This window comes from Neofelis nebulosa, chromosome 6 (assembly GCF_028018385.1).
Source record: "Neofelis nebulosa isolate mNeoNeb1 chromosome 6, mNeoNeb1.pri, whole genome shotgun sequence".
NCBI lineage: Eukaryota > Metazoa > Chordata > Mammalia > Carnivora > Felidae > Neofelis > Neofelis nebulosa.
Window position 1 is genome coordinate 87,376,464 of NC_080787.1, and position 19,199 is coordinate 87,395,662.

General features: G+C 33.5%; 1 protein-coding gene across 6 annotated transcripts in view; it reads right to left on the reverse strand.

The window, feature by feature from the left end:
* EPHA7 (EPH receptor A7) overlaps positions 1 to 19,199 on the reverse strand; it is a 172,456-nt gene that overhangs the window by 90,834 nt on the left and 62,423 nt on the right. For all 6 annotated transcript variants that reach the window (XM_058734729.1, XM_058734728.1, XM_058734727.1 and 3 more), the window contains exon 5: positions 18,832 to 19,167. In XM_058734729.1, coding sequence (XP_058590712.1) covers positions 18,832 to 19,167 — 336 coding nt within the window. The remainder of the gene's footprint in view (positions 1 to 18,831; positions 19,168 to 19,199) is intronic.

Below are 19,199 nucleotides of genomic sequence, written 5' to 3' on the forward strand. Positions count from 1 at the left end.
GAGGCGAAGAAAACAACTCTCCGAGGTAAAGGTCGGGATGGAACTGTTGCCAATATTATTCCATCCAAAATTAGAATGAATGTGCAAAATCATGTTCTCCCCTCTTGCTCTTATTGTTAAGGTCTCCTTCACATCTTTTGGCTTCTTAATTCTTGGGCGCCCCCCTCCTCCCTGCCCCACCAATAGTTTGAAGTAATCTATATGGGATATGTGTGCAAGAATGTGTATTCAAGGGCTCATTTTCTAGCCAACAGAGAAAGAACCAACGGAAAAGTAGAAAGCAATCAAACATATTAAACGAGAGAACACTTGTCAGGTATCGGTAAGCCCTTACAGAGTTACAAAAGAGTGACCCTATACCACATCTGAAACATAAAAACTCAACTTTCTCTCTCCATTGGTATTTCAATAAATCACATTTCTCCTGCTCTCAGTTTGCCAAAAGTAGGCTTATGTTTCAAATATAGATGTTCCCAAACATTTAAGATTTAATCAAAGTTATACATCTGAATATTAAATAATAATCAAAAGAAAGTCATTTAAAAGTTTTTCTTATGAGGTAACAGAGACAGATAGCAAATTATCTTTTAAAAATTTAACTGAAAATTATTGATCTTCAGAATTTTTTCAATTTGTTGCTATAAAATCATTCTCTTCCAACTTTATACTAATTTACCCTTCAAAATACAATATAAATCAAGTCCAATAGAAGAGGTTCTGTATTCTGATAGATCAGTAAAGAAAAAAATATATATATAGTTATGAGACCTATCTATATGCTTAGAGAATTTATGTTAAATTAAAATTAAGTAAATATTAGTCTTTATATAATACATATACTTACACACATAGTACCACAAGGTGCCAAATATCTGACAACCCTAAATTTAAAAAATAGGGATAAAATATAACATTAATACTTAGCATCATTTTCTAAAAGTATAACAATATGAAGACTGGCAATAGAAATAGTTTCTAAATTTCGTGTGACTTTCTTAAGAATTCAAGGTTCATTTTAAAAAATTGATTATACCTAATACACCTCTTATGACTTCCTGTTATTCTCTGAATTGTGATGATTTTTCCCAGAAATGTTTTTAGAAATGTCTTCACTTTTGTAGTCTTGTCTATTGAGAGGGCTACATATTGTGAAAATGAAGTCAACATTAATTTGTATTATCATCAGCAGGATTTTGTTAATTTTGCCAAGACTGTGCTTTGCCACAGCTAAATTTATAACACAGCTGTTCAAAATTGCATTCCAGTATATCAACACCACCAACAGTCAACCACAAAGTGTTTTTATTTTATAAAACGCTTTTTTGTGTATTGTTTCATGTGATACTAAGATTAACTAGTAAGATATAAAGACTGTATTAATTGCCCAAGGTCAAAAAGCAAGTTGTTTCAACTTGGACTCAAACATTCTTATTATAAATCCAGTGTTCTAGGTCCAACTTGTCTGATATATTTAAGTCTATCTTTCTACACATGCATTATTATATAGACACTGATTTCATTTTGATATAGGTAAATAATCTGGTCAGCTCAGTATGTTTATTGATTATGCAAAGAGCTTAAGCAATACATATTTTTGGCAAGTCAATACACTGAATAAAATCTACATTTAAGAATATATCAGAGAAAAGCAAAATAACTCAAATGGAATGTTTCTGGTTAGCAAACCAGTTGCCCCTATTGGTTCACTACATGATGCTAAACAGTCTCTTTTGTTTAAGTTTCAATTTCTTGATCTGTAAACATTAAATTAATTATATTTCTTACACTCATAATTCAAAATGATGTTACAGGAAACAATAACAATTACTGAAAAATATAAACTCTCATGATTCAGAAATGCCAAAAAGAAACTAAATGTAGAAACAGATATTAAAAAGCCATAAACTGTTTGTTTATTAATATTTATGAGGAAATATATCTATGTAAGAAATAAATATACCTAATTATTACAGACAGTATATGTTAATAATATAGTCACAAATCAAATAACTCCTTTAAAAATGTCTGATTTGAATTTATTCATACAACATAATATATACATATCTGGGTGTGCATGCACCCATACATATGTGTTAGCACGAACAATTTACTGAGGAATTCACAACAGTAAACCATTTAGTAATGAATATTTCTGGCCAATTTAAATTCTGAGTGAAGCTATATGATAGCTTATAAGCAATTATTATGAACATATTTAATCAAAAAGTATTAGATTAAATTATTGCATCTTCATTTGAGAAATATTATGGATGGTAAATTATTTTTTAAGTAGGCTTCATCCCAGTGTGGAGCCCATTCTGGGGCTTGAACTCATGACCCTGAGATCAAGACCTGAGCTGAGATGAAGAGTCAGACCCTTAACTGATTGAGCCACCCAAACATCCTTGGATGGTAAAACATTTCTGTATATCTTGCAATGAAACTACTGTGGAAAAATAAATATGAAAAGAGAAACCAATACTCAGATAAAGAAATACAAGGCAATTTTTACAAAGTGATGTCAAACGTATTAGGGATCCATTTTTCATACATATTACATTAATATGTGTTCAATTATTTGCCTTAAAACAAAGAGTCAAATTAAAGTTACATGTTGAGAAATTTTGCTAAAGTAAAGCTAGATTTTATTTGTGTAGAGTTTAGTTGATAATTAAATACTTATAAAATCAATCATAGCCTATAATCTTGTAAAAATACAAGTCAGGAATTTGGGAGTGAGGTCAGGGCTAGCAGAGACTTATGGAGTTAACTGTATAGAGGTGATAGCAGAAGCTGGAGAAGTATCCTCAGTATCATCAGTCCAAATTTTCCAAAATATCTTACCTTGTAAATGTTTTAACCTATTCAGACTACTAAAGATTGGACACCTTCTCTTCTGTTACTCAGGCAATCTCTGGTTTAAAATATTGTCAGATATTTAGATCACTTTCAAACAGACAGCTAATCGATTTACACTGTATTTCAACCTGATTTTCAAGGAGCTGCCAGAGTTTTTTTAAAATGCCTTCAGAGTAGAGAAATAAAACTACATATACATACATATATAGTAGTAGTTTTATAATTAGTTATAAATACATAGATTATAATACATTATAAATATATAGCTATAATTATATATAGTTAATTTTATGTATAGTATATATAATTAACATATTTTCCAAATTAGAAAATCATAAAACACTTAATGTGTTTTTGCACTAGATTATTAAACAAGACTGTAACAAAAGGACAAATTATGTATGTCAGAATAATTGGATGTGTATGTGTATAAACTAAGTTGGTAAGATCATTGAACTTTGGCATTAATCGGTATAATGAAGGAATGAGAATCATCAAAATCAAAACACAGGTAAAACATAAAAGGCAAGCTGTCTATTAACTCAGAATAAATAAAATTGTAGAAAATAGAGTATATGATTGAATATCAAGCAGGATAATTTTGATTCTAATTTTGTAACCATCTTTTAACCCAAATATTCACCTAAATTGATACAAATCCTTCAAATCCTTTATTTTTTATTTTTACTTATTTATTTATTATTTATTTATTTATTTTTTGCTTAAGCTTAGGTGATAACTGTGGCAAATTTATATTAGCAGATTGATACAGATGTTAGCTACAGTTAACAATTTAATACATACATCCCACAAACAAAATGACAGGCAGATTGGCTATACCTCGAAGGGAAGGCTTTCATGATTACAATAATCTATAGGCTTCATTGACTATGGAAGTGTACTTGTGATGCCAAATATAATTTAATCACAGTATCTAAGAAAAAAGCTTCTGAGACACGGTTCTAGGATTTGGAAGGCCCCAGACCTTCTTCAGGGTCTGCCTGGTTAAAAAGACCCAAGAGCCATTCAAGCACACATAATTCAAGAGGCCTGCCTGCCAGCAATAAAGGCCGAAATTGGATACTTGGTGAGATTAATTACCTAGATAGGGCTTGATAATGCAAGTCAAATGGGAATGTAATTAAAGTGCACCTTCCATGAAAATTATTCATTGCTGATGGATCAGGTGACAGATAAATCAAAAGGCATTTTAAAAAAGACTACAGGTTAACTTGAAGCAGGTCTTTCCTCTTTATGAAACTCTGCAATTGCAGGTGTGGAATTCACTCTTGCTGTCTTATCCTCACCATGATACCATAAGACAAAAAAGCATATTGTAATGCAACCTATTAGAAACAGAAGCCAATAGAAAAACCATTAGGATCGCAGTTACAAACAAAAGGTCAGCTAGACTGGAACCAGTTGGCTGGCAGATTTCAGAAGAGAGTATCACTCTATGTTCATACTATAATGGGGATTGCAACCATAAAAGAACAAGTGATGAATTAATAAGTTGACTAGTCCCCAGGGCGCAATTCTTACAGATGAAAGGCATGCTGGGGTAATCAAACAGAGTTATAAATTAGATAAATCGAATGGCATAAGAAGTATTTTACATCATCATTATTAAATAAAGTCTTCCTGGATGTGTTGTTAATTCTTTACTGTCAATACATTTATTTACAGTCTAAGAACAATAAAAAACAGTGTTTTATAACAACGGCAGGGTAATTTCAGTTACCCAGAGGGATACTAAATCTAATTTCTCTGTTGAGTTCTTTTAGATGTGTTTATTATACACCTAAGAGAAGATAGGTGAAACAAAATGTCCAATTAAATGTTAGTTATTGGAAAACATGGCTTTATATGTTACTCATTTGCTTGCTGAAACTAATGAACATACCTTGCTTTTATTGACCTGTTTAAAGAAAATGCACAAAAGTGTTCTTGCATGCAAGAATAAACTTAATGCTGAACAGGAATACTATGTCATCTAGTAGATGGCTTATGAAATTCACAAAAAAAAAGACAATCAATGTCAGAAAAAAAATAACATCAAAAAACTTGAACAACCTTTGCCTATGGAAATCTTTAATAACAATGTAGATATTGATCTATTACTACACACCTTCAAATAACTATGTAACTTTTCCAAAAATTCCCACTGTATATATTTTTTTAACTTGAAAAAAGACAAAATTTGAGTTGAAATTCCCCTCAATAATCTATCCATCTCAATAGCACATAAATATCCTTCAAATTAAAAGACAACCAAAAATAATGAAAAACTATTGTGCACTATTACCTATAGGCAATTAAGAGGCTCATCACAAATACTCTAACCTAATTATAATAAAGTATTTTTTTCTAAACTTGTTTTCAATAAAAATAAATTTTATATAGCAGGTCTCTCCACATGGTGAAAATTCAGAAGTAGGAAAATTCATGGGCAAACACACAATAAAATTTTAGATATGTAAATTTGATACACAGGACCTGCTTGTGTTTGAAGTGCCATAGGTTAATGTATAAAAAAATACATCTGTCAAAGAATTATCTGTTTATAGTCCTCCATTCCTAAAGGTTACTGATTAAAATTGAAAATAGGCATGGCAAATACCCAAACATTTTATCAGAAGACACTGCTTTTTACATTCCCTGCAGATGCCAGTAAGTAACTTAATCCCAACCCAACTATAAAGTAAACTGTTCATGATTTGTCAGATTATCTGATGCTTGTCCAGAAAAATAGCCTGAAAAAAGAGTCACCAGGACACTATAATTAAGATCCATTCATCCATTTCATCCTGGAATTGAAGAAAATAACAAAACATCAAAGTCATCAGACAGCAATCTAAAGAAGGTCAGTTAGTATCTTTTCAAACATAACACCAGGATTTAATGCACCAGGTGCGCTAGAAGTAACTTGCAAATCATAATAATATCCAAGGTTGGCTGAAATAGCATTATGGCTTCCTGTTCTTTGTTTACGTCATTCTTAAATATAAAGGATATATGATTAAAAATAAAAGGTAAACTCTTAGTATTAATATACTGAAGATAGCAAGAGTAATGTTTCCAAACTTTTAGGTGGATCTTCTACTTTTCTATAGCTGAGTTCATGATAGGGGGCATAATTTAAAATGTCTGGGAGGAGGAAACTAGGAAGAGAAAGAAATGTGAAAACAAAAGCATAACATAAAATATAACTATATATATATATATATATATATATATATATATATATATATACACACACACACACATATATATATACACATATATAAAACTACATATACTATATACATATACACAGTAAGAGACACAGTCTTTATGAGATGTGTGTAGTCATTTGACTTTATAACAATATTTCATATTGAGAATGACAATAAAGATATTACAAGAGGCAGTGTTATAAACACATAGTTTACGGAATTAACATCTTTCCTTTTATGACCTCTACTGAGATTATCAGGTTCTCAACAATGACATTTATGTGAGGCTAAATTTGGGTTCTTAGTGATGTCAGAGATGTGCGAAAATTGGATGAGATGTCAGAACAAGGAGAAAACAAGGTTATGATAATGTATTAGAACAGAACAAAGGCGGTAATTTTTTTCCAAACAAAATTCAGACTCATGATCTATCTTAGACTCTTTACCAGTCTGATAAATGTTGTATGAAATCAGCATAAAAAGTATCTATTACAATTCAATTCAGCCAACATTGAGCACTTACAGCACATATGCCATAATGTTACGCTTTGTTTTCAACCATGACAAATATGATTATGACATTTTCTACTCCAAGTTGTCTATCAAAATTGTTTCTCATGGCTCAAAATTGTCAAATCCAATGGACTTTCTTCTGTCTTCATTGCATTGACCTCCTGTGACATTTGATTCTATGATTAACTGACTTGGAAAATATCCCTTCCTTTGGTTACTGTGACAGCCCTCCTATCCAACTGGCCTGGGTAAAAAGGTTTTTGGTCTTCATCCCATTGTTTTGATATTCTGCCAGCTCCTGTTGATATTCTCAAAACTTCTCTCTCAAACTTTTTATATTATAGCTCTACCTCCTCTGCCCCGAAATAGGCCATTCATTAACTTGCCCTCTATAGGTTTATGATTGCCAAATTTGTAACATTTAGGCTCCCCTACCATTTCAACACTCTTAGGAATATATATGTGTTCATAAAGTGTACAAAGTTAAAAAGTGCATACAGTTAAAACCGTCTATATACATGTCTATACCCATAAATACGTCACATTACATGATACAGCTTGATGTAACAGGAGCTAAAGGTGTTAGGTTTAAGTGCATTGGTAACATTTGAATAAACTCGTCATTAGTGATATGGTTTAACCAGTATCTCTGAATTTTATTACTATATATGATTGCCATTATGAATGCTATGCTCAGACAATGTTCCACATCTTTCTATATGCTGAAGTTAATGATCAAATATTATTTAAAATTGGTACACTAATTATCTGATGTCAACATGCTATGGATAATTAAGAACTGTGTGCATTTAAGCTATGATAATTGTTTTTCACAGCTCTTTTCTAGCCCCTGTGTTTTAAACAAGCCAAGCAGCTACAGGACTGCAAGTACATCTCCTGCCCGTACTTTGTCATAGGACAGACATCATCTACTCTGCCTTCTCCCTGATTAGTTTTGTGGGGTTGTGGCAATTATCTCTCCTGTGTGACAGACCTCTTTGTAAATGAAATGTAAGAAATTTGGATAATTTTTTCCTGGTTTTTACCCCTTGATTGATCCTTGTTTCTTGCTTACAATGTATAAAGGGAACTGAAGTCATAAAGCAGTTGGAACGAAAACAAGTACCAATTGGGCTTCTGCAGTGGTAATCAACACATCTGAAAACAAGACCTTGGTGGTGTTCTTTCTTTTACCCTATTACTTAGATCACTTGGTTAAAACCGTTAATGATCCTCTTGGATCAATGTCTTTTGCTTGTAGCTCTAATTTACTGCATCGGATGATTAGTACAGATGTTTTTGTGGATGGCTCTGCATCATTCCACCAGATTGCTTGTCTGAATCAAATTTGCTTCAATTCATCACCAATGAAGCAAGGAATAAAATAATCAACATTTACTTTCTCTTAACACTGGTACCAAAAATAGAACAACTAAACGCTTGTCAATTTAAAGACTATCTCTTACCTTTTACAAAGCTATGTCCCTTAGCTTATCCAGAGCATAAAATGGTATATATGGTTGGGGGTGGCAGAGTATAGGAAATGGAAGTGCAGGGAACCAAAACCTGTACTTCAAATTAATGAGCCCTGGTTTATTTTTTTAATTGAGGTCAATTGACATACAACATTATATTAGTTTGATCACCAAATTTGTATCATCATCATCATAATCCTCTTCCTCATCATCACCAATGCACATTATGTGTATTCACCTATATATGAATAATGTATAAAATTACCAGCCACTGGCTTTTCATTCTCTGAAATGCAGCTTATTGATTTCTTGCTCATGTGTGTACATATATATATATATTTTTTTTTTTTTTTGAAACTGTCTTCACAGTGCTATTCCTTTAATAACACTTCGGGGAAATGATTGAGATAGTATGCTCCATAAGAACTAAGCAAACAACTCACAGATCAAAACCTTTTTGTACGGTGGAACAATACCAGGTAAATAAGGTAACCAGTTCTGAGAATTAATTAATAATCACTTCCTGATTCAATACATGTAAAAAATCCTTTACAAATGTGTTGATTTGTGTTCTTAGCATAGTAATCCTCCTATATACATATGTTTTGTTGTTTTATTATTTATAATTGTATAATACCTCCAGAAAAAGAGATTGAATTCAATATATATTGACCTGGGGTTGTACTTTGTAAAAAATTTTGCATGTTTTACTTCAGTCTCTGGTGTTAACTTATTTTTTCGTATTTTTTTCCTGCTAAAATTAAAGAGTAGGTGGTCTGGTTAGTCACATTTCAGTCAAAACAGATTTTCTATATCTCACTTGAACAAACTTCTTGACTTTAAAAGTAAAGTACTATTTCTTTATAAATATAGTCTAGTGAATGCATTTTCAATTCACTACAATCTCCACTCAATAAACTAACAGTAGCAAAATAAAGGACCTCCTTTTAAGGGCAAGACATATAATAAGAATTACTTTACATAATTCCATCATTATCTACTATTCCAGGACAATGATCCTAATGGGCAGTCATATATTTTGTTGAAGAGTCTATTTAGAGAAGCTTAAATTTAACAAGTTACAAATTTTAATCTCCAAAATATGGTGATAAAAACCTTTTCACTAGAAAATCTTGAAACAGCACTCACTTCTTAATCATGTAGAAACTGCTAGTTTAAAATTGCCAAGAATTTGGCAAACTTGCTCAAGCTTGAAAATCCAGGGACAAACCACATGACTTACTTTATATAGAATGTTCTGCTACCATGAAAGTAGCACCTTCTATAATTTGTAAGATAATGAATTGGCTCTGTTTAAAAAAAAAAAAAAAACTGTCCAAGATGTCAGGAGCAAAATATTACTATTGGTCTTTCTGGCACTTACCAATGCACTGCACTAAATAAGTTTTAGTGCCTATTTGAGGGGGACGGGGAATCACAGAAATGAATAAAATTCCTACAACTCCCATTCCTTGCCCCAACCACAAAAGTATGCATGCCCGTCCTCATGCACATGGAAAATAAATACTTTCCTTCAACATAATAGGATAGAACTAAATTATGTCAGGGATGGATATTTGTGTTAGCCTGTTCAGACTGCTGTAACACCAAAGACTGGGTGTCTTAAAAGAAAACAAAACAAAACAAAAACAGAAATTTATAAAACAAACATAACAAAAATAAATTTATTATCTCATAATTCTGGAGGTGGGGAGCTCCAGATCAAAGTCCAGCAAGATTCAGATTCTGATGAGACCTCTCCTCCTCACTTGCAGATGGCCACCTTCTCACTAGGTCCTCACGTGGTCTTTCCTCAGTGAATGTCAATGGGGAGAGAGCAAGCTCACTGGTGTCTCTTCTTATAAGGACACTAACCCTATCAGGATCAGGGCCCCAACCATAGGACTTCATGTACCCTTAATTAACTCCCTATAGTCCCTGTCTTCAAATACAGTTATACTAGGGGTCAGAGCTTCCACACATGCATTTAGAGGTGGACACAATTCAATCCGTAACAGTGTTATAACCGAGTTATCACACAAATTAACTCATTCTTCTCAGATGCTTAAATATCATTATCCACAACAGCAAAACTGAGATCAAAGAATTTAAGAAACGATTAAGCTATATTAAATTGAAAATATGAAAGGCTACTTAAACTTTGTATTAGGTTTCTTTCATATGTTTACAAAGAATCCTTCCATTCAAGAACCTGCAGATCAAACTTGTTAACCTCAACCTAACATCAACGTAAGCAAAATAGTTCATTACAAATATTTATAAAATCAGAAAAGGGTGGATTTGATAACTCCTACAGACACTGGGACAGAAAGCATGGGGGTGGTGAGAAGGTAAAGATGTGGGATTGAGAACACAGGTTGTTTAGGGACATTTCCTTACATATATTTTAACTGAGAAAATTCATAGAATAGCTATGTCACATAGTCTCAAAATGTCACAAAACTACAAAAAGGAGAAGATATTAAAATAAGTTCTGAAAAGCTTGTGTTGTATACTAAGCAGTCCTAAGCACTAACAAAAAAGATCTCAAATCTTGGTCTCTGCCTGTGCTTCGAGGTTATGTTGAAAGAAAAAAAAAACATAATTATATTTTCAGGAGATTTTCTAAACATGAAGAATTACAAAAGTTTTCAAATATAAAGGTTAATTATAGCTTAATATTTTAAAATAAGACTACTTTAAGCTTTTGTTCTAAATCTCTACTTAAATATCAAGTTTGTGGCTGTGAAGTCATTTTAAGATTTTATTTTATTTTAAAAAATGCTTAATGTTTATTTATTTAAAAAAAATTTTTTTAATGTCTATTTATTTTTGAGACAGAATAAGACAGAGCATGAACGGGGGAGGGTCAGAGAGAGAGGGAGACACAAAATCTGAAGCAGGCTTCAGGCTCTAGGCTGTCAGCACAGAGCCTGATGTGGGGCTCAAACTCATGGACTGTGATATCATGACCTGACCTTAAGTCGGACGCTTAACTGACTGAGCCACCTAGGTGCCCCAATGTTTATTTATTTTTGAGAGAGAGAGAAAGATGGAGTGAGAGCGGGAAAGGGGCAGAGAGAGAGGGAGACATAGAATCTGAAGCAGTCTCCAGGCTCTGAGCTGTCAGCACAGAGCCTGACTCAGGGCTTGAACCCTGAACTGCAAGATCATGACCCAAGCTGAAGTCAGACGTTTAGCCAGCTAAGCCACCCTTATTTTAAGATTTTAAATAAATCTAGAGTTTTAAGACCAAATCACAAAAATTTTGTATTTGAAATCATGACCTTATATATTCAGTGGATAATTTAAATAAAATTACATTGAATTTCAATTTAACTAACTCTTTAGATATTAATCTTGATAATCTTAGAAAGTATCTTTTCACATTATGATATGCAAAGAATTTAAGTATTTAATTCAACATATTTACTAAGCATGTATCCTGGGCACAACTGGTTACAGGAGCTAGAGAATAAGACCAAAGATGTTACTATTTTCTTACACTGTGAAGTCTAACGGGAAAGACAAACATTTCATGGATAATATGTGAAAAATATGATGAAAAAAATGCATGAAATAGTCACTGTAAGACCATATCACAGAAAGATGTAATTCTCACCTAAATTTTCATTGTAAGTTTGGGATGTGAAGATCCTGGGTAGGCATATGAGTCTTTACATGTAAAGTGGTCACCACATACTAAGTACTCAAGAAGTCCTAGTTCAGTATCAATGCCAATATGGTTGCCAATTTTATTAAAATAGTATCCAAAAAAATATTTCTTTATTTATATGTTTTAATTATTGATAGCCACTAAGAAAGACTGTAAATGTATCTACATGTATATTTTTAAGTTAATGGTGTCAAAAATATTTAAACTTTAAAGAATTAAATTTCAATATAGTCTAAGATTCCTACCTGCATGATTCTAAAATATCATGGCCTAAGGCATGAATTAGCATGACTGAATTGTTTTCTGGTTTTTGGACACATCAAGTTTATAAAATAACTAGAAACAAGGGTCCCTGGGTGGCTCAGTTGGTTAAGTCAAGGATCCCTGGGTGGCTCAGTTTGGCTCAGGTCATGATTTCATGGTTTGTGAGTTCAAGCCCCATATTGATCTCTGTGCTGACTGCTCAGAGTTTGCTTCTGATTCTGTGTCCCTCTGTGTCTGTCCCTCCCCAACTCTCTCTCTCTCTCTCTCTCTCTCTGAAATAAATAAAAAAAAAAACTTAAAAAAATTTTTTAAATAACTGGAAACATTATAGAAATGTGTATTTTGAGTGATTTACTATTAAATCTTATTCAGTTGATTTTTCTCCTACAGTGTACATAAGCATGTGTATGTATGTTTTAACAAAATTAACACTATTTCGACAAAATGTTTTGTAGGTAGTGGCAGTGTTTCTTTGTCTGTTTTATCTCATCTCACTGGATGGAGACTGTTGCATTTCATATTACCCAATATTATAATCAGTATATTCTCTCAAACAAGGAAATATATTCTCTTAACATCTTTTTCCCTTAAAATACAAACTTAGCTTATGAATTCCAAAGAAATATCAGAGTGTATAAACTTAATAGGAGAAATTTATTTTTGCTTAAAGGACACATAACTTGATGGCTTACCATTTTAAATCATTGAGAATAGATGATCTGAGTTAATTTATGAGGAAAATAGTCATAGTTGAGTCACATTAATAAATGTAAGTGAAGATATTTCTGACAAATACAGGAAATGACTTTTGATACTGTCTCTTTTTTGTATAATTTTGCTTATTATAATGTTATATCATATAACTCTATGGTTATATTTCATTTTGGACATTATATAAACATTACAAATCTAAATAAAGAGAATACCAAAGCCAATGTTAATTTTGACAGAGATAAAAGATCTGGGCATTTGAAAACATAAGAGAAATTAGTCACATTAAGATATGCAGGGATATTTTTTAAGTTTCTTAAAGAAGGGAAATAAAATCATAGCCAGAAGGCAAGTGTTACAGTAACCAATGTTGTATTTGTTACTAAGAGACTATATTTGTTAATAATATCCTCAGGAAATAACACTTCTTAGTAGGTTCCTTTTTCATTGAAGAGTAATTTATCACCACACCATTAAAATAATTTGCAAATTCCCATGTAAAGGATTGTAGTAGTCCATGATAAGATTACATAACACTTAATAATTCTCGGTAAGCAGCGTATTTGACTGCAATAATCTGGGATGCTCTGATGGGCTGCCTACATTCTCCTCAGTGAAGGACTGAAGAATTTATTTGCTCAGATGCTGAGATGGCTGCTAAAAAGCAGACCTCAGTTCCCTGCTCAACTTTACAATTGCCTTGTCTGAAAAATGACACCTTGCTCCTTTGTAGGCTCCTTCCCATAGTCATGTTTGGACGACAACGAGGTATAAAGGCCTGCCACTCTTTCTTCAGCTCTGGACAATATGAAGGTCCCTTACGGGTGGAGAGCTCCCCATGGAGTTGGCTGAGGAGTTCCACTGAGACTGCTTCAAAGCTCAGCTTCCCCTCTGCTCCAGTCTTGCTCCCTTTCTGTCTCTTCCTAAGGCAGTGATCCCAATTGCATGCCCTCATACATACAATTCCTGCACAGTAGTCCCTGTCTAAGTGTATGCTTCCTGGTGAGCCCAACATGGGAAATTATATCCTCTTTCAAGAGGTGACAGTTTGCATCTTTAATTCCTACCCAGTGTTTTCGACAGCATTCTAACAATTATCAATCCCATTAAAATTACAGTACCTTTATACGTAATACTCAGCTATGAATTACTCCATAATTTCAATCAACAACGTACTGCACAATGTATAGTATGTATTGAATTTAGACAGTCCATTTAGTGATGGGCATAAGATGGGCTGTTAGAGGCCTTATGTCCCAAACCTCTCTTTACTTAGTACAATTCCATGAGTTCAAAGAAGTGATTCAGTTTTAACACTCTTTTCATGTGCATTTTATATGTGAAAAGTGCCATAAACATAATAAGTGTTCAGTAATGAGTCACTCTTAATATTAGTTCTATGATTATAATCGTTATAGTACCATAACACACGTTTTTATTTTAAAAATATAACTGATAATAAACTAAAGGCTCAATTTTTATCGCATGAGGAGTCAAATAGCATGATACTGTTTCAGGAGAAAATTCAATTTCAAAGAGCTGAAGTAACTCATCTAAAATTCAGTAATTATGTCATTGAATATCAAATCCTATTCCTTTTCCATTCATGTCTCGATGCTTTCATTCTTGTAAAATCATTTAACTTTTCTTATGTACGACTGGTTTCCTCATCAGAATTAAGTGCACAACATCCGTTGTACAGCTGGCATACAGAAAGAATTGTGTTACATGGTAAAGGTACAGATGAACACAGCATAATCACTTGCTTGAAGAATAATTGCAGAGTTCCTTGAATCTCTTTGGGGGGTAAGATCACATATATTATAATTTTGTATTGCTTTGAAAATGGTCTAATTGTTTAAGTGCTCCCACAGTGAACTGAGGTATTATAAAAAGAGAAAATAATTTTAGGGTGACCTATTTTTATGAACTTTCATACTTTTGCAGACCATTTTTGTATTAATGTACTTGGTCTGTAGAAGAAATGTAGTGGCACTGATTATGTTTTAATCGGGGAGGCCCTCTTGAGGGCTTAGAAAATGATTCACTTGTCCTCCTGGTAAAATCATATCCGCCCCAAAGTTCTAGACTGACTAACTTATTTTCTGTGAGGACTCCCCCTCTCTGCAGATAGAATGGATCATTCCTTCGTTGAGGTTTCAGTGTTTTGTTCCTAATATTCTACAGCAGGCATCACATTATATTCAAGTGTTCTGTCATATTAGGTATGTAACTAAATATATCCGCTACAATATGGGCTCCTCATAAGGACAGGACCAATCTTTACCTACACTGTTTGATACATACTACGTAGTAGAGTTGGCTGAGTTAATATTTAAAAAGTAGCATTTAAATAGTCAGGTCTTAAGAACACTGATGTAATTATTAAGACCATTTTTGTTTAAGAGAACCTTCCAATGTAAGGAAGAATAAGGATCATAAGACCATAGATGAAATGCATGTGCTTTCCCCCTCACTTAGAGATTTTTAACATATCTCTGACATACATAAGCTTGACATGTGAGACTTCACCCTTAATAAGTAATACCATTCCTAACAAAATAAAACAACAATGAAAGGCTCCTGGAGGGTGGCTCAATCGGTTAAGTGTCCTATTCTTGATTTTGGCTCAGGTCATCATCTCAAGAGTCATGAGTTGGAGCCCGCCATTGGGCTCCAGACTGACAGCACAGAGCTTGCTTGGGATTCTCTCTCTCCCTCTGTCTCTGCTCCTCCCCTGCTCACCCATGCTCTTGCTCTCTCTCTCTTTCTCTCATTCTCTCCCTCTTTCTTTCTTAAATGTAAAACAAAAAAAGAAAAATATATATATCAGCCAGTTTCTGGAGGTCATATGTTCCTGATAAATACAAAAATTATCTCTATATAAATATCATATATTATTCTCTATGCATTTCTCATCTTAAAGCTAATTATCAGTTTAAAGTAGAATCTCAGTCTTAAGATAACTTATGACTAGATAATATCACATTTTACACAGACAAAACAAAATTAATCTCTTCCTCCTCCAATGTTATAAAACATAAATGCCAATTCTGAGCCTCCAATAATTCCCCCCATACTGCAATAGATACAGAGTTTACTGTGCTTTGCCTTGACAGGTTCACAAAGTTTGTATAAAAAGAGGGTTAATTCAGCATCCATTTTGCTACAATACACTATGCTACAATAAAAAGTACTACAAAAAAAACCCCTACTACAATGCGCTAAAGTAATATTTTTATGACACTGAAGAGTTTTTAAGTTTTCTCTAATATTATCTAACAGGATAAGACAGGGGGGTAGGTATTCTTTTATCCCCATTTCAGTCATGTGGAACTTTAGTGATCTACCCAAGAGCATGTAACTCCTAAGTGGCAGGGGAGGGGCTGGAGCACAGATCTTTTAACACCAAACCTCCGATTCCTACCCTGAACAAAGCATAAGGGGACTTCAATGTATTCTCATTTCCACAAACACTGATAGGGGGTGTGGGGGAAACTTACGCTCCAGACTCCAAACTTAACAGAAAAGAAACTACAAAGTATACACACTACCTTTCACACACAGGCTAATAATTTTCCATTTTCACTCTATTCTTGCCCAGACACAAGCAGATTCTCCTACTACATCTTTTTATACTTGGTAGCAGTGGGTTGCTGATGACGGGGATGACTGACCAGAGATCTAGATTTAAATTCATTATTGAAATGACTGCAGCATAAACCAGGTGGGAGGTGGTGCTGTTTAGTTAATAGAGAATGAGAATTTCAAGGATCACTGCAGGTTTCCATGTGTAGTAATGAACAGGGGAAAAATTTCAAATCATTCTCCCCTTAGAAAGAACAAAAATATTAGCGATGGGGAACAGCAGGAAGTGGGTGTGCAAATTCAGTAGAGCAACAGTCACTAATATATTCTAAATTTCCTCTGTTAAAAAATACAGGAAACCTTCTACAATTACCACAGATTGTCTTGTTTAGATGCATTTCTTTTTGAAAAAGAATAGCTTTTTAATAAAAAAAAATAGCATAACTTTTTTTAAAAAAAGCTAACTTTAAATTCATGAGGTTTTAGCATTTCAGATGTAGGAGAGACTAGGCAATTATGAATGAATATGTTAATATAAAAGTATGACCATAGTTTGCTTTTTAACTTTTTATATTTATTTCTTTAAAAAAAATTGAATAGCTTTATTGAGATATAATTTACGTACCAGAAGGTTTACTCATTTTAAGTGTACAATTCAGTATTTTTTTAGCATTTGTACAGAGCTCTGCAATCATCACAATCTAAATTTTGCAATCTAGTCTAATCTAAATTACCTTCCCCCATCAAACAAACAAACCTAGTTTGCCCTTAGCCAGAAGAGAATCAACACCCAAAGCCATTTTACCTAACAACTGTGAGATATTTGATTCAAGAATTTATGGGAAAATCTATGACCGATTTAGCCCATGCAGTATTAACCTGAAAAATTAAACAGCAGGTATTTAAAGAGCAAAAATACAGACCCCAAAAACAGACTATTTGGCAAACTCTATTTGTGTGATAAGCTCGACAACTTTGGGTAATATTCAAAAATAAATAAAAATGTCCCTTCTATACTTGATATCATCAGGAATAAAAGAACTATTCTAGTTCAGCAGGCCCAAGAGTTGCTCTTAGTGGTTCCAAAGATAGCTCTAGTGTCACAATCATGAACCTAAAATGTTTCAAACCCACTGACTGTAAAGCTGTGATGACAAATTTCAATATAAAGCAACACAAGCAAAAATATCTGACAAAAGGATTTTGAAAGAATAGCAAATAGAGTCAGGGTAAATAAAAATGAATCAAACAAAATCAGTTAAATTAGTTATTTCTTTTGTCTAGTTTTTGGAAATTTCAAATTTTCTAGGTCGTTTTTCCTCCAGATTGCTGCTTTTACACGGGAGATCAGATTTGCAATAGTCTTTTAAATAAACATCAAAATGAAACTTTTAGAATAAGAACTCATTAATCTGTTCAAAATGGTAAGCATAAAACCAGATGCCTAGTTTTCATTCTGCAGATATAATTTAAATAGGTAACATTTTGTTAAAATTGGCATAGAAGTGAAGAATAGATTAATCTATGTCCAGGAATTTGGGATAATACTGGTTTTGACAGCCAGCCAAAGATCAGGAAGACTCCGTTATAAGCTTATTATGATGCTCTCACAACTCAGTACTCCAGTGCAGGTCCCGTTTTATTAATAACAATGACATAGTACTTGGCTACATCTACCACACAAGATCTTCTTTCACCAGCAAGAATTTTTAAAAGGTTGAGAAAGCCCTCAATTTCTGAAACTTCTTTCAGTAATAAGATTTTCCTGAAGGTTTAGAAAGTCTCCAATTTCTGAAACTTCCTCTCTAACTTGTATTTTCCAAAACATACCACAACAAAGCATGACTGAGTAGAGCACCTCAAATGCCATGAAGAAAAGTGAAAATTGCTCCTAGGCTAAGCTACAAGTTCACAGTCTTCATGGTCATTACTTCCTAATTCACTTCTTTTGAAATTCTCACGAGATCTCCCAAGTACTTGCTTTAATATGACAAATGGTAATATGATCACAAACCTACTGATGAACTTAAAATTCCCTCATGCCCATTTTAACGCAGACTTGCCATATATGACAAATGTCACATCGTATGTGGTAAAACACTGGCTAACACTTTGTGAGACAGTGCACTCCACTCTTTCATCACCCTGATTATCATGCAGTCTTTGATCATGCGCATATACCACACAAAAGAGTACAACTGTAAGAACTATCCACCATCTCATTTTGTCCAATGTTTTCACTCTCTTCTAGATCTTTCAGTGGAGCTTCTTGTCTTAGAACAGTCTTAACTGGTTGACAATTTATCCCTTTTTAGTTCTCCTGCCAGAATCTCTGGAGGAGATGCTAATGAGTCTAGCAATGGTTAATAGTCAATAGGAGGAATAACAAAGAAAAGTTAGAGGTGTGAATCATCAACGAGCTGGAATAATCTAGTTCTGTGTAGCCAAGTTAACTAAATATTCACGCACGAGAGACCTCACTTAATGTAGTCGCATTATTCACTCAGCGAAGACAAACAGAAAAACATACCTGCTTGACCAGTGGTGATACTGACAGCCGCAAAGAGCCTCTGGGATCTGCTTAAGTCAGAAACTCCATTTACAGCTTCAACTTCAAAAGTATAATTAGCGTGGGCTAGCAGGTCCATGACAGTGACATAGTTATCCTCTAATCCGGTCTGCTGGGGCATGTAGCCAATGTTACTCCCACAGGGAACGCACTCGCCCTGCTCCCAACTGCACCGCTTACACAATACTCTGTAGGTCACATCATTTCTTCCCCCATTGTCAGCTGGAGGACTCCATTCCAAACTTACTGTGGTTTGGTTGATGTTGAAAATGAGGTTCTGTGGTGCAGATGGAGGCCCTTTGGAAACCAAAAATAAATAAACAAATAAA